The following is a 16,629-nucleotide window of genomic DNA, read 5'->3' as shown; positions in this document are numbered from 1 at the left end:
GTAAAGTAAAGCATAAAGTAATTTGTTTTTTTAACATTAAAAAGGAAAATGTTCAAGAACAAGAAACAACCTAAACACAATAAATTATTTCATTTTTATTAATGAAAATAAAAATGTATTTGCTGCTGTACAAGTAGAATGAAACACTCTGGGACATAAAAGGAATGTCATTGTATTTGTGTGTCACGAAAGTTCACGTCCCATAAACATCTCTAAAAATATCAGATGATTCTAAAAAGACCAAAGAAACTGAAGTGTTTTAAAATCATTTATTTGGTACTCGTTACACTCTCCAGCTTTCCATCGATATACACACATACTGCTCACTCAATAACACACTCGTCACGTGTTCACGTATCCCTCCGTATGGCTTTACTTCCGTTCTATCAAACCATGTCCTTAAATCCGATCGTATATAAAACCTGCTTTCGCTCACCTGTAGTAACTCTTCCTGTTCTATGAGCACTTGAAATAAAAGAACAGCATAGTTAGTTCAAGTGAAAAAAAATGAGCTATAAATAACCACACTACTGCATACATTTTAATACATTTCTTTAAAAAACAAAAAACATAAAAACAAAACTCTATAAAAACATTATACTGTATTTTTGAATTATTTTTATAGCGGCGATGCCGATTCCTCGAACGTGGAACGAAACGACGAGAGCCCACAGGTAAACTTGCACAGGATTAAAACACAGGCAATTCTTTTCGCAGATTGTGATGTGATACAATGGCACACATACACACAACACTTAGGGAAAGGACACGAGTTAAGCTGAGCAACATGGCACAAGCGATTTCAACTTTACACCAAGTGAGAGCGTCTGCAACTCTGCTATTTTCACAAAACTGATGTTTTTGTTGTTACCTGATTTTTCTTAAGATTTTTTTTTTTATTCTTAATCAAAGTGCTTTATTAGAATTAGCCTCTATTGTCTGGCTGGATGCAGCTTATCTAATTAAAACTTAGTTCTTTGCAGGGAACAGCATGATGGCTACAGTTTATTTAATTCATGTACAAACAGCTTTTTTGTGTAACATGCAGCCACGTTTATGTTTTTGCGCTCTGACGTCGGACGACGTGTAGAAACACGTTTGACACGAAGCTGCACAGTTTTGGCTTCACTTTCCTCATGTCTTGCTTCGGTAAGCATGGAAAGCATCCATGACCTTGAGAACTTCAAGATTGGTCTTGAATAACTGTACGAATGTCAGTATAACCCTTCAGGCTTTTAAAACACTTTGAGCCACTCAAACACCACGTCTTGATTGTCGTGAAAACATTCCTCTGGTCGTTTTGTCTGGGTGGTTATTGCAGACGAAACACAGTACGTGGACATAACTATAATACATCTCTGTACGTGGAATCTTTCCTCTCCTCAGAGGGTCGCGCTATGAGGAATGACAAATTAGTCCTCTTCACCCAAGTCCTGCTCACACAACAGGAAACCTGACACATTTTCACAGTTCAGAGTGCGACAGGATGCACCACAGACAGAGAGAGACAGACAGACAGAAAAAGACAGAAAAATAAAGTAGTGGTAAGGAAAAAAGTAGTGCTCTCTCTACTCTGTGGCTTCTACTGAAGTACAGACAGCTTCTCTGTGACAATACTGTACAGGTCGGCTTGGTCAACGTGGATGTCCGATCACCTTTACGTCGACAGCGTGGCGTTCACACGTCCACGTGTGTGTGTTCCATCAGCTGCGTTCCAGCCTCAGCACCAGGGTCGTTGGTGTCCATGCTACATTCTGAGGAGTCGCTGTCGCTTTGGTCCATGCGCTCCTCTAGAGTTTTATCCAGACCAGGAGACATGTGATGGGAAGGCTGAGAGCCGATCGCTAGTTTAGCCTGCCGTATACAGTTCAGCCACTGTTGCTTGTTGAAGGCGTCACTGGCTTGGAAGGAGTGCGACTGGAGCTGACCTCCGCTGCGGAACGTCACCCGGAAAAAGTTCTTGGCTGGATTGGGAACGGAACGAAGACGTTTGTTACACTGGGGTTTAAAGAAAACCATCAATACACATTAAATATAGAAAAGTTAATATAGGAAATATAGGTGGAGGATTTCCTGCCTAGCAAAAAGAAGTTTATATACAAAAAGAAGTATATATTGTATATCTGGAGCCATCATTTTAGGAAATTGTGCAGATTTGTATTGTTAAGCAAAAACAATATTGTTTAGGCTGAGTGTATGTCACTTAAACTGTATTAAAACCTGGATTTTAATTGCTCAGTGTATAACCAAAAAGAACTCGACGCTGAACCAAAAAGGTTAGTAGGCGAAACTAAACCTGATCCAACTAAACCCCTAAACCTAACCCACATATCACTGTACTACAGTACAACGCACAACGCACTACAGTAAACACACTTATCTAACATGAAACACACTCCACCAATAGATTTTTGAATTGAATCCGACCCATGTAGGAGGAGCTTAATCAGGGGAGGCTTAATCACAATAAAATACAATAAATAAGGGTTTTTAAACTGAACTGGCACACATTAACCGAAAATGTTAGAAACCTTACTAGGCTATTAGAACCACAGCTCATGCAAACATACAATCTAAGCTCTTTTTGTCTAATTCTGTGGGTTTTTACAAGTTTGTGACTCACTCCTCTCAGTGTTGCTGAAAGCCCCTCTGATGGAGCCGCCCAGGCGAATCTCGCCGTCCTGCAGGTCCTCCCACTCTAAATCCCGCACAGGGATGGGTTGCCGGTAGAGCTGATAGTAGAACTGCTCGTTTTGGGTGACGGCCCGCGTGATCACCAGCACATCCTGGAACAGGAACACGTGTAGCTTCTGCGTGGAGAAAAAAAACAAACAAACGTTGAAGTACAATTCAAACTAATTTCTCTCTTCTCCTTGGTCATTATAGCTTGATAATGTTATGAGAACAAAGCTATAAATGGATTATTAGAAATGTTTCTGCTTGATATTTTCCCCTCTGCGAAAGTGGCTCGCGATTAGCCGATCTACTTAAAATAATCTCCAGAAGAGGATAATGCATGCACGTACGTCTGGGGCTAGCTCCAGGGAAGTCTGTTTAATAAATATTGTTGTTAGGGATGTGAAACTGGAAGTTACGTAACGTGTGAGGTATCATAAAAGAGATGTATAACCCAGAGGCGGATTGGTCCATTGTCAATATTTCCATTTTGACAAATAATCTTCAAGCTATTTTGGTCTGTTCTGATCCTATGAGCATGAGTCTAATACAAACTGAATTTGGAGAGCGACTCTGATGCTTTACCATGAAAGGAGGTGGTGTGTGTGTGTGTGTGTGTGTTTAGATGAAGAAAACTGATACGCATGCTGGCTCTGATTTACAGCAGGGGGTTCAGAGGAAACAGAGAATACACTAAAGAAAACATGACTTGCTTTCTACCTTATACAACCTTATCATCACCGCTGTGTGACAGTTATCATGTTGCTCGATCCTTAATACTATTAGATACTTAAAAGGATTTAAATCAGTTCCTAAATAGTATTAGAGCTGCACTTGGGAACATTCTGACCCAAGCAGATCAAATTCAAAATGGTACTGTTATGGGTCTACCGAATCCTTTTTCCTTCCTGTATAGTTTTTATACTTTATTGGTTCATTGTTTAAAACCCCGTCATGTTTCTCTACATGAAAGGCAAAGCCGCTCTGTCTGCTCCTTGACCGCATTTTGATTAATGGCCTCCAGTTTATGTTTTCCTGTGATCAGCATGTTTCCACCGCACTGCCCTCTTATTTTTGTGTACCGACACAATTACCATGGAAGTCTTTTATTGGAAAAGCAAAGAAAAAAAAAAAATCTTCGGTTCAAACGTGAAACGGAAACACGATGAGTGACAGGTGACAGCCTGAAACGGGCGCTTCCGATTAAGAGTAAACAAACACACGAACTCTAATTAGATTACACAGCGAGTGAAGTGAAGGCGGACTCTCCCACTAGCCGGGGTTACGTTCTTTCGGCATTCTTCTTTTACAGCGTGCGCTGCTTTGAAGACATACCGCAACCTCTTTAATAAATAAACACCGGTCTTTCATCTAGGACCGCATAGTAATAGCCAAAATAATAAGCCAATTACAAATCACAAATATTTGTCATAATTATGCAGGCAATTTAGGAAAAAAAATAGGCTAGTTAGTCAAATGTCTAAATACCGAATTCGATACATCATCTTCAAAATGCCTGAAAATCAACCGAACAGACGTTAGACCGAATTGGAGCGAATTGTTTAAGACATCAGGGTTAATCAAATCCAGGTTAGCCAATTACACAGTCGCAATTATGGATAATAAAAGAAGAAGCCAAAATGTGCAAAGAAAATTGTTCATTATTTTTTCTTGTTTTGTGAATTTAACTGTAATAAGGGGAATCCACAAATTTCCCAGAAATCTTAACAGTGCATGACCCTGTTTACACACGCTCGTTTCATTAGTCTTGAGCCGCACGATTATACCTGATATCTTATATCAGATTCCAATCCGATGGTTCAATCCAGTTCAGGAGGTAGGGCGAGCAAATTTTGGATATTTTTTACAAGACTAAATGCTTCTGAATCTCCAGGCCGTGTTGACAAATGAAACGCTCTGACCGCATAGTACGTAAAATCGCATGCAGTCCACGACCGCCTAAAGCTGGCGGCTTTTTTGGAAATTAAAAACGACACTCAAAATGAATAGCGCTGAGTAAAAATGAAGAACAAATCACAAGAATGTTGAAAATATTTCTGTTGCATTTGACTACTATTGTAAATGGTTACAGTCTGGTCAGGATGCAATCAGTAAACGAACAGATCCAAACAGGGTCTGTGATTTGTGTGAATAAGACTCACAGCTCCTCTGTTGTTCTTAAGCTCGCCGTGGCAGCTGAGAATGCGAGAGCTGTCGATTAGCAGGTCTCTCTGGCTCTCCTCCAGGTAGAGCAGACGCTCTTTATAATAATGGCACTCCGACTCGCCCGTCTTGATGTTAATCTCGGCCACGATGCTCTGGATCATGTTGATCTGAGAAGGAAAACAAACTGGGTCAGGTGGTGGCTTTAACAGAGCAGTAAAACAAACCATGACACCACACTGAAATCTGGGATTCTCCTTTTACTAAAAGAACATGCAGCATCTTGAAAACTCAATATTCAAGATGTTGCACAATTTCTAGGTCAATATTAAAATTGGAGCAAATGTGACAGTGACCGTGTTAAATCCTTTGTACACAAGGTCAGATTTCCTGTGAGTTTTATCCCTTCCAACTGAAGCACGTGTTCAGACTAAACTCTGATGGATTTGATCTAACACGGATTATCAGGTTTTGCACAGACTTGTGGAGCCCGTGCCTGCTCGAGTGCATGCTGTTACTGAAGCGAAAAAGAGGGACATACGGAATACTAAGAAACTCTGAAATTCACGATTATACTTTTCACTCAGGTTGTTACTGATATCATTTGCAGTCAAAACCTTTGTGTTAAATTGCAAAAAAATGAAGTTTTGACAAGACTTTTGGAGCCCACTGTGTAACACATATTTCCTTTCCATCTGGAGTGGAGTTCTACTTACAGCCTCGTCCAGATGCTGCCGGTCCGGGTGGTCGTTAGGTGTGTGTTTGAGAATCTCACGTAGCAGCAGTGGATATTTCACAAGCCGGCTGCGTGGGATGTCCAGAAAGTTCCACAGGTCCAGCTTGCGACTGAAGGGCGACTCTAGACAGCGCTGCAGGAAGTCATGCACCCGGTGGTCCTGCTTTTTATGATCCAGTAAGGCTTTCGCGGCCACCTGGTTACTGCAGTAGCTGTTGTAGGAGTCCAGGCAGGGCAGCTGCAGTAGGACAAAGAAAACCGTGTCATATAATAAAGCTACTTTGCTATTCAAAGCCGTCGTCTGTCATTTCCGAACAGAGTTTGTGGACGTAATCTGATTTGCACCTATTTAAGGCATTCCCTATTGCAGGTTAATAGCCAGTCCTTTCAAACCGTAGTGGTTTGTTTATTAAGCCTGAGATCAAGGCTGCCACATGGTTTAAAGGACAAAAACATTTTTAGGTCTTTTTAAGCCTAAAAACATGTGCAGGTTAGATAACTAGTCTTTGGCTAAGCTCGAGTCTTAGAGCAGACCTTGCAGCTGAATCTCGCATCTCTTCCACTCTCATCTCTTCTCTGTAAGCCCAGGCCTGTCTCCTACAAAGCTCTGATGAGATAATAACCAGAGAGCGGCACTTAGAAAGAAATGCCTTCAGCTGACTTGTAATAAGTCAGCGTTATGGGAACAGCTGTGCATTCCTACAGCAGGTAAAAGAAGGAGCAGGACGCAGTTAAAAAGGCATTTCACCCATGAGAGTGATGGAGTAACAGGCTGCTAAATATCAGTTCAGTCCCTGTGTGTTACACATGGCTGGATGTAGGTCTCGTTTACATTCTTTGGTTATTTAACCCTTTTTACTGGTACAATGGTGTTCCCACTGGTGTGGCACATTTTCTATAAGTATAAATCAAGTATGAATCAAGTCTGATATCAGACAAGCATCTATAAAATGTTGTTTCAGAAGTTTAGGCTCAGAAATCTGGATACTGTTTGGTCAGCAGCTCTAACAATAGCTGTGGCTGTGAGGCTCTTTTTCTAATACGATAGTTGATATGTGGTTTTCTGTGAGAAGATGTTTATTTAGCACTGGTGATATGTGAAGGAGTCTCCAGTGTCAGGCGTAAAACTATATAAAACTTCCAAAAAGGGAAAATGTTCAGGAGAAAACTTTGGTGGTTTTTTTGGTGATATGATAAAAAATCTTATTAACTTTAAGTTTTAAGGGAAAAAAAAGTGAGTGATCTCTTTACAAGTGTTTTAACGAAAGTGAAAGATGATCCGTGACATACAATTGGGAAGTGGCCTAATGGTTAGAGAGTTTGACTCCTAACCCTAAGGTTGTGGGTTCGAGTCTCGGGCCGACCACGACTGAGGTGCCCTTGAGCAAGGCACCGAACACCCCCAACTGCTCCCCGGGAGCCTGAGCATAAATGGCTGCCCACTGCTCCATGTGTGTTCACGGTGTGTGTGTGTGTGTGTGTTCACTGCTGTGTGTGTGCACTTTAGATGGGTTAAATGCAGAGAACAAATTCTGAGTATGGGTCACCGTACTTAGCCGTATGTCACGTCACTCACTCACAACATTCTATCATGTAACTATAAAGGGATAAAAAGTATGTTGGTCTTTAAAAAGCAGAAAGTTGTAATCCCAAAAAAGAAGTGATTTATTCCTTATATAACACATGATACCCAAACCATAATCTGCTGAATGTCTAGTATGAATTGTATATGTATCTACACACATTTAAGGAAAAAAGTCCTGATACGAATCTCCTCTACACAAGAAGTAAAAGAAACGGCGCTCTTTACTGAGACCACCCTGTGTGAGAGAGAGTGAAAGCTTCTTCTGAGGTGAAACAGCATTGAGAAATGTTTACACGGTTAGGCAATAGCCACTTGATGAATTTTCCCAGCGCTAAAGGTCCTGCTGTGGAAACCCTTCACTTGGACAGTTTAGCGTTGAAGGAAATAGTCTGAGGTAAGAGGTACATTCTTTAAACTTTTCCTTCTCTGGCAAACATTGTTCTATGTTTGGGGTAAACAGGAAAGGACATCCGTGTAGGACGGAACTCAGCACCTTTAATATCAGCCCGAGGAACACGATGGACAACACAGATAGATCCTAACCTGACGCTTAAGCTCAGAAAAGGTCCGCAAGTGATGCCGAGAACGAATATGTGGAAAGGAAGAGCAAAGCAACACGTCTCCGAAGGGAAAAAAATCCTATGTGACGTGAAATCACCCAATATATATATCTATGAATAATGTGGCAGCTTTTACTCATCAAGGAATCCACATTTTAGGAACTTAAGTCACGTATCTGTCCATTCTCTGATAAACTGCTATATGTTGTTTAGTATATGAACTTCATTTGCATATAACACCTGACAGGCTCTTTTATTTATCTTTTATGATACAATAGTTCATACCCATGTTTAAAATCAGCTTTTTCTCCAACAATTATTACATTCTGAATGCTGCAATGAGCTAATTGTATAAAAGTATCTGTATCTGCATTTATCTCTTTAACAGTAATGTTTGTGTGTACAGGGGAAAAAAGCTGGGGGTTTTTTGCTCTCTACCATTTCAGAAAACTGGTTCATGATTAGCACTTTTGTTTTTCTTTCTATGCGCAACTTATAATGTCCAGAATAGGACAGGTGTTATATACAGAAATAAATACACGAGCTGAATATTTTCAGCGCATCATCATATCCTGAGCATCGTGACAAACCATGTCTTAAAGCAGCCTTGGTTTGTACCAAAAGCAAGACAAAAATACTTTTGGCAGGTCTCTCTAGCATCAGGTTCAAATGTTGCTCAAGTCTAAAAAAAAAAAAAGCTGATATGATTTTCCTGTAACACACACAAATGCAAACAGAACTTTGAATAGCAGCACAGGACAGGAGAGAGCTGTCGAGTGAGATTAATAGAGTGGAGCTCTGAAAGCAGTGATCACCCCCCAGCTCTCATCCTCATTCAACCCCACACAGAGCTGCACTTTGTTTCAAACAGCCCTTATCACAAATTTTAGGTCGCTGGTTAAAAGGACATCAGAGATTGTGATGCTTGGACGACCTGGATGATATGTAAACTTTATGAATCACGTTTTACCGAAGTGCTGGCGTCGGGTCAAAAGACCTCTCTGTATCTGTGCTTTTACACGGAGCTAACGCGTACCGCTGATTGTATGACTTACGAGAGCGTTCCAAGTTCTTAACGATGGCATGATAACACTGAATAAATAAGCATCTCTGAGTGCTAAGAAACCACCACTCTTTAGTTCTCCCACACACTCGCTGTTTGGAGATGTTGCTACTCCTACAGTTGAGGGCCAAGCCAAAAAACTCTGTGTTACTGGCTGTAGAAAGTTAAAATTCAGTCAGGGTGGTAAATATCCAGTGAGTGTTCTAGCCTGTGTGCTGGTGTGTAAATACATCATGTACATTACAAGATTAAGTGGGTTTCAACCGAAGTACTGTTTTTTAGGTTTTGGGTCACGTTTTCACATTTTTAAACAAAATCTTACACAACAAAGACAAAAAACAACCAGAAACTGTTCAGTTCCCATTCAGGAGAGTTCCAGTACCTTTAAGTTCCTTAATATTTAAACCAAACACAGCAAACAGGCTTTGATTCAGTGATCCCCTCCATCTCAACTCTCAACCTAAATCACACTACAGCAACCTCTGTTTTTCAGTGTGACTCCACTGAAATCCCTTTAGCTCTGTAATCATCCACTGCTGTAAACATGTTACACACATTTCTACGTCTGCTGCTCCTTTATCATACATCACAACAAAAGAACAAAGCACTGCAGACCAAACCGAAACCACATCTTACCCAGTTCACTAAAATGTGGCCCACGTGCTCTGTAGATCCGTCGGGTTTCCTGGCCTCTCTGAGTCGACTCAGCAGATCTAAACAGCAAGACATGAAGCATAGAATGATCACTGCTGTGTGTTATTGCGACGTATTGTCTAAAGGGTGCTGGGTCCCTGTGCTATGACAGATCATTTCAAGCATAGCCAAGTCTCACCTTCGTGAAGCGGGATGAGGGAATCCAGGGTGCCGAATATCTGGTTGAGCTCATGTTCTGTCATAATGGAGAGCTTCAGCATCGGGTCATGGTAAGCCTGCAGTTACATCACATAAGTATTAGCCTGGCTCTGACTCCGGTACTTGGAAAAGCACTCTGGAGCTGTCTATGCTGGGGTGGAATTATGAAATCGCTATGAATATGACCCAGAAAAGCATGTGAAATTAAGGGTCAGCTTGTCCTTAAGATAAACAGATCAAGTAACACTAAGCGAAAGGCACTTCAGATGTACAACGAGATACAAACCTGACCTGACTGCAAAGGATATGAATGTGATCGAATTTCTTTTCAGATTTTATGTGTGTTTGTGTGTATGTATATTATATATATATATGTATATCACACTTTCATTAGAGGCTAACATATCTATAACTGTGCTTCCTTGAAACCAAGTCTTCCCCTCAACCCCCCTGTGGAGCGTGTGACTCTTTAAGCTGAGGAGTAATCGGAGCCGAGGTTCCCACAGAGGGGGTTTAACTCGGTGTTTATATGGTGCATAAAGTGAGGAAGAAAAGCCCACTAATTGGAAAAGCAGAGCTAACCTTTTTGGCCAGCTTGAGGTCTTCAATCAGGTCCTGCTCTCCTTGAGACAGCTCAAAAATCGCCTGAAGGGAGGGAAAAAGGGGGGGGGGGGTTCTTAATGGCATTCAGAAATGAAGCCTAGAGGACACAACACAACACAACACAACACAACACAAGACAACAAATAAAGGTTCACTTTCTGACTTGAAACGGTGTGTGTCAGGAAATTATATATAAGGCAGCACAGGGATCACACAATTAGTGTGTAAAAAAAAAAAAACATTTATTTTTTTAAAAAGAGGAGATAAAATATAAGTTTTGGTCCAGGGAGTCTACCAAATGCCTAAATGTAATGTTAAAAACTTTTGGATAAGTAATTTGAAGGAATAGAATCACACAGTTTTCACGCACTTCTGCATAGTTTGAGTGTGGGAAGAAACCCCACAGGACCCTCTCGACCTATGAAACACTCAATATTTCCCCAGACAGCTGCTCCCTGTTATCCACACCACATCCCTGAGACTTTGAAGTTTGCGTGGCCACAGAGAAAGAAAGAGACTTGATCTGGAACAAAGGTGGTGTGTGTGTGTGTGTGTGTGTGTGTGTGTGTGTGTGTGTGTGTGTGTGTGTGTGTGTGTGTGTGTGTGTACGGCACGAACGAGCCTCCCTCTTTTCAAGCAGGACAAATTTTTACTACCGTAAAAGCAGCAGTTTATGCTTAGACAGCTACAACTACATGTGTGGAAAAGTTAAAGGAACACAAGGGAGCAATGTGGAGATTTTTTTGTAAAGTTTTTTTGTAAAGCCCTAACACACACACACACACACACACACACACTACAACAACTGTTCGGTTTCAGCCTACCGTGTGTTTTCCATGTGAACTTGCAGGGTATAATTTGTACGGGGATTAGTGAACTGGAACTCAGTGTCAGGGTTGGCCTCCAGGGTTTACCGTGGGGTTTGTGTGTTTCTGCTTCGTCTGCATTACATGCCTAATGTTTGTTTTTGTGAATGTCTTGTTTAAGCAGCCATTAGGAATTCACTATTAATAAAGACTTCATCTGTCTTGCTGACTGAAAGTCTGGCTGATAAAATGGTAACCATGCAAGTAACAAATGAAAAATATAATCCTATTTAATAACACAAGGGTACAAACTGGTATATAGGGTTATTGTAAAACTACACTGATGAACGTAATGCTATTTTGCAAAAACGCTAATTATATTAGCAGCTCTGTATTATTATCCCACAGCCGTGTCTTACCTCCTGCCTTTTTATCTCTTTAGAGGACAGCATCTGTCCCAGTCCTACATCGAAGGTCTCGCTCCACAGCTTGCTGTCTCGGCGCTTGGTGCTGGCCGCCGGTGCCTGTCTGCTCCACGGCCGAGGAGGCATGATCTCCGTCCTGCTTTCACTGCGGAAGCTGATGGAGCGCTGGAGAGAGAGAGAGAAAGAGATAGAGAGAGTGAGAGAGAATAAAGAGGAACAATAAAGATATATCAACAATGATTAGTATTGCAAATTCTGCTGTAACGTCTCCACAACTGTGGTGATATAAGGCAACATCCAGTTCGGTTAGGTCACGTTAGTAAGGACATGTCCTAATGTTCTGCAAAATTCTGGATTCATTTCTGACTCATCGTAGCTCAACACGTTGAGCTCAGTCAAAGAGCACAAATCTGCAGAGAAAAAAACAACTCCAACATTGCTGCAGGAGGCTTGTGCAAACAAAAAATGCTAGATAACATGAAGATCAAGGCTGAATGTTCTTTTCTAGTTGATAAAAAGGCTGCTGCATCAAGCAGCACATTAATAATCAGATAACTATCGCAGTCAGGGAATAAATAGGTCTCAGTGTTATGGTTTGGTTTTAACTCTCTACGCCAGTTTGCTATGAACGTCTATCAAAACATGGCGCTAGCTTCCTCCGGCCTCCCAGAACAATGGCACGAGTGAGGAGCTGGCGTGGGCCAGACGGAGTGAAAACACGGGAAAGCCTGTGATGAATCACTGGCCTGTTTTCAGTGCTCCGGTCACACTCGGCACACAGAGAAGCTCTCTGCATCCAGACGTGCAAAACCAACCTCGGCCTGTCTCGTTTCCTGTCCCGGGCATTGGGCTTGCTTTTCCCAAGCCATCTACTTTCCCCAATTCTGTCGTCTCTTTCTCTTTCTTTTTCTCCTTTTCTTTCGTCTCTCTCTGAGCCAGATGGGCCGGGGCATGCCTACCTTCTCCACAGTTCCTACTCAATCACACAGCAACAGCTGCTACCACAATTCTGGCTCGAGGGCTCATGCTTCAGAAACATAAAAAAACAAACCAGACCCTTTGAATAATACAAAATCTACAAAAAAAGAAAACAGCTATATATGCAGGATTTCAATCTGTAATAATATCATCTGGCAAAAGATGAAAAGTTTACTGAGTAGCTTTAAGTAAGGACAGTGAACATGGACAACCGACTAGCAAAGAAACAGTCATCATGTTTTCTGTTATAATTTATCTTAAGGAACCCCAATGTTTTGGATGTACACAGACAGAAGGTGTCAAATTAAGGACAGGCATTAAGAGTCCAAACTGTAAGTGATTTTTTAGATTATCTGTGGACTTCTATGTAGGTTTGCAAGACTGAGCTATTATTATATTTACACTGTGACACTGACTGAGATTGGATGAAATTTAGGACGAATGTGTTTCCACCTCACAGCTCCAAACTAAGAGTCTGGTTTCATCCTAAGCTTGGGTTATTGTCTGGCTAAAGTTTTGCATGTTCTCCAGTGTCCATATGGGTTTCCTCTGGTGTTCCTCTGTGGGTTGTTGTATATTCCTTGAATTCCCAGTTTGTATAAAAAAGACAGAAAGAAAACCTCTAATACAATTGTATCTGTTAATTGTACAGTAATCTGCAAACAATACATTTCAACTACTATCATTTCTTAGTGGAACTTTAAAACATCTGGACAGGCCACGTCCCCTGGCACAACCCGAAGCAACACTACATTATAACTGCAAGTGTAGCATTGTAAGGCCATCCTTAAAAATATTTTGGTTTGCAGTAACAGTATAAAAAAAAAAAAAAAAAAAAAAAAGGGTCGGTAGGTAGGTCTATATTTTTTTTCAAGTTTCAATGTAAAAAAAAAAAAAAAAAAAAAGTACAATTTTGGTGACGGTGATTACGTAGGTTTGAATTTAAACAAATTAGCATATCGTGATGTCACATTGCACATCATTGCAAACCTCATTTTGATGCAGGCTATATAGACCACAAACAAATTTGTACGGTGACCGCGAACATTTTGTTTACTGCAGCCGCAACCATCGTTACCAAGCGCGAACCGTTGACTCTGACAGTGAATGAGAGTATGAGACGAAGCGAACGCACAGGCCATAGTGTGACATCTGTTAACCAATAGTGTAAACATAGATGAGGTGATGGGTTTTTATTTAAAAGAAAGAACGTAGCCTTCGTTTGTATGTAGGCCTAGGCAATTTATATATTTACAATACTTGCTAAAATATAATTAATATTATTTTATTGCTTTTGTATTAGTTGTTAGTTGTATTAGAGTAAAAAAAAAATTGGTCGGTCTTAACGCAAAAAAAATAAAAAATTGAGTCGGTCCTAAATTGACAGGGTCGGTCGGGTTACGGCAAACAAGAATATTTTCAAGGATGGCCTAATATCTCTGCTACACAAAACAAGAGTGCTGTCTGTACCTGCAGCGTCTGTCCAATACGCTTCAGTGGAGCGGCTTTCACCGGTGGGATGAGGTTAGCCAGCGACGTGACTCGAGACAGAGGCTTCGCTCGCTTGTTGCTAGGCTCCTGCAAACACACAGAACATTGTCATTAGAAAATAAATGTCACCACACACTCAAGATGCCACACTGAGGCAGAAAAACCTTCTAAATTATCAACTGCTCTGAAAGCTGTTAGCCAGTTTCTTCCTTGTCATGCTCATGCCCTCAAGGATATGGGACGTTAATTAGCCTAAATAGTGGCAAAATCAGAGGAGACTGCCAGCTGGCGCTCATGCCAAGGTCATAAACCCCCTCCAAGGAGGCTGAGGAGATGCCAGACACATCATGTCAGTCAGAAAGCACTTATCAAGGTGACTGACATTACTGTTTCAAGGCATTCTGTTCATATCACTGTTTTAGGGAGGAGAAATGCATCAGCTAAGGTTTCCTACTCTGTAGTACAATGATATTATAACTTACAAAGGGTTATGTCTGAAGGTCTGTCACACATTCACTCCGTCACTCACTCCCTCACTCAGCCACTCCCTTATCACCTACCTCACGCACTCCGCCACTCACTCCCTACTCACTCCCTACTCACCCACTCTCTTACCCACTCTCTCACCCACTCCCGCCCTCACTATATCACTCACTCCGTCACTCACTCTCTCACTTGCTCTCTCAACCACTCCCTCCCTCACTCCCTTATCGCCTCCCTCAACCACTTCCTCCCTCACCCAGTCCCACATTCACTCACTCCCTCACCCACTCACACATTCACTCCGTCACTCACTCTCTTACCCACTCCCTCACTTGCTCTCTCATCCACTCCCTCCCTCCCTCACTCCCTTATCACCTCCCTCACCCCCTCCCTGTCTTAACTGTCTCAGTGACATTCTTATATTCATTTTCATAGCAACACAGTCACCCTTGGTGATAGAACTATTTATAGAAATCATGTTTTGAACAGCTTCGTTGCACTGTGCAACATTACTGCAGCTCTTCCATCAAGACAAGCGTCTCTCTCAGAGCCGTCTGCATGTCCATGAGCATCCGATGTCGATCGTCTGCAAGGCTTTTTCAGTAAATCAGTTGCACACGGTCCTCACGATAAGTAGTGAGGTTTAGTAGTCTGATTAGTAGTGGGTTTTGTGACAAAAATATTATAAGAGAAAGCTTGTCCTAGTGCATGAAATGCATCAGGATATTCAGGTCTTGCAAAAGCAGAAAGTCAATTAAAACATAAGTGCTACAAAATTTTATCACATCAATTCAGAATCCATTAAAACTCAACAGTCTTCACTGGTGTTGAATGTCTTCTTTCACAATTGGAAAGATACCGTATTTAGACGAAATGTACTAGGGATTTAGAGGACATAAAAAATAAGCATGCTTATCTTTTTACAGCTGTATTACATTTTAGCAGTCGTAAACTAACAGAGTTGTTGAGAGCGGCACAGAGATACCCCTGACACAAGACACAAATCAGGCTACCTTTATAACACGCACCCAGCGTGACCCTGTGCATCCAGTTCAGAAGATATAGAGCTGAATTGGACACCCAGGTCCGGGTCGTAACTCATGCTGAGCGCTAAATCCTGACTGGGCTATTTGGGAGGCTTTACACACACACATACACACACACACACACACACACACACACACACACATACACACCTTTCCTTATGTGTCTTATCAGCCTGTGAGAAAAATGCTACAGCCTACCCTGTATCCATGGTGACAGTCAACGCTGGAATCCTCATCATCTTCCTCTTTTAAAAAGGAAGACTGGATTTCACCCAGAGCCACAGACTTAATCAGAAATTCCAGGTTCTTAATTAGCTGTTTAACCAACAGTGGTTCTGTGGTAGGAAGCAATCCTTTAGAAAGTCTGTCAACATCATAAAAACTTTTTTACTGAAAGTGCTGAAAAGCTATTATTTTAAATGTAGAAGATACAGGCACAAAAACGTTGAATCCAGATTCTATGAATATGCACGTGAAGAAAGCCGAAAATACGAGAGACTGCATTTGCTGTTACTGTTATGCGTTATATATTATGTATTTTTATATACTGCTGTGTTTATTTGAAATACAAAAAGCAGCTTTCATAGGTTTATGTTAAAGAAAAAAAAGCAGAAAGCACAACGTGATCTGTTCTGAAGACTTTCCATTATGTGGTAGAAACTGTACTGACTGTCACTGGAGACTCCTTGAATCCTATAATCCATAAATTTAACAATAAAACATCTGCATGTCAACTGCACAGCATCTGTTTATTATGTAAATAGTTCGGCATTGAAGTCCAAAAGAAGCAGCTGTTGCTATGGAAACAATAACGCGTTAATATAAACCTGTGATTCACCTTGTGGATGAAACTGCTGCCTGAGCTGCTGTTATAGAAAACTAATCAGCACCTTCTGGCCAGTCAGGATCAAGAAGTCAACAGTGCTGTTGTATTAGATCCAATAACATTGCTATTGTTTTAGGGGTTCGATTCTGCACATTCTCTCCATGCTAAAGGGGTTTCCTCTGGGTTTGCAGGTTTCCTCCCCCAAACCAAAGAAAGTAACTGTCCTGTGATAGTCTCCAGGTTCCTTACAACCCGTTTAACATACAGTAAGTGGTATGACAGTTTGGTTTGGTTTGGAATTGTGTACATTTCCTGTGAATCCAGTTCAGGTTTGAT

General features: G+C 41.2%; 1 protein-coding gene across 3 annotated transcripts in view; it reads right to left on the bottom strand.

The window, feature by feature from the left end:
* Positions 1-255: 255 nt before the first annotated feature.
* arhgef3 (Rho guanine nucleotide exchange factor (GEF) 3) overlaps positions 256-16,629 on the bottom strand; it is a 78,753-nt gene continuing 62,379 nt past the window's right edge. For all 3 annotated transcript variants that reach the window (XM_060858000.1, XM_060858001.1, XM_060858002.1), the window contains 9 exons: positions 13,918-14,025; positions 11,464-11,634; positions 10,218-10,280; positions 9,616-9,712; positions 9,420-9,496; positions 5,556-5,813; positions 4,839-5,009; positions 2,624-2,810; positions 256-1,964 (listed from right to left, as the gene is read on the bottom strand). In XM_060858000.1, the coding sequence (XP_060713983.1) occupies positions 1,678-1,964; positions 2,624-2,810; positions 4,839-5,009; positions 5,556-5,813; positions 9,420-9,496; positions 9,616-9,712; positions 10,218-10,280; positions 11,464-11,634; positions 13,918-14,025 (1,419 nt within the window). In that variant the 3' untranslated portion in view covers positions 256-1,677. The remainder of the gene's footprint in view (positions 1,965-2,623; positions 2,811-4,838; positions 5,010-5,555; positions 5,814-9,419; positions 9,497-9,615; positions 9,713-10,217; positions 10,281-11,463; positions 11,635-13,917; positions 14,026-16,629) is intronic.

Source organism: Tachysurus vachellii, chromosome 22 (genome assembly GCF_030014155.1).
Source record: "Tachysurus vachellii isolate PV-2020 chromosome 22, HZAU_Pvac_v1, whole genome shotgun sequence".
Classification (NCBI taxonomy): Eukaryota; Metazoa; Chordata; class Actinopteri; order Siluriformes; family Bagridae; genus Tachysurus; species Tachysurus vachellii.
This window is presented reverse-complemented; position numbering and strand designations above follow the sequence as displayed.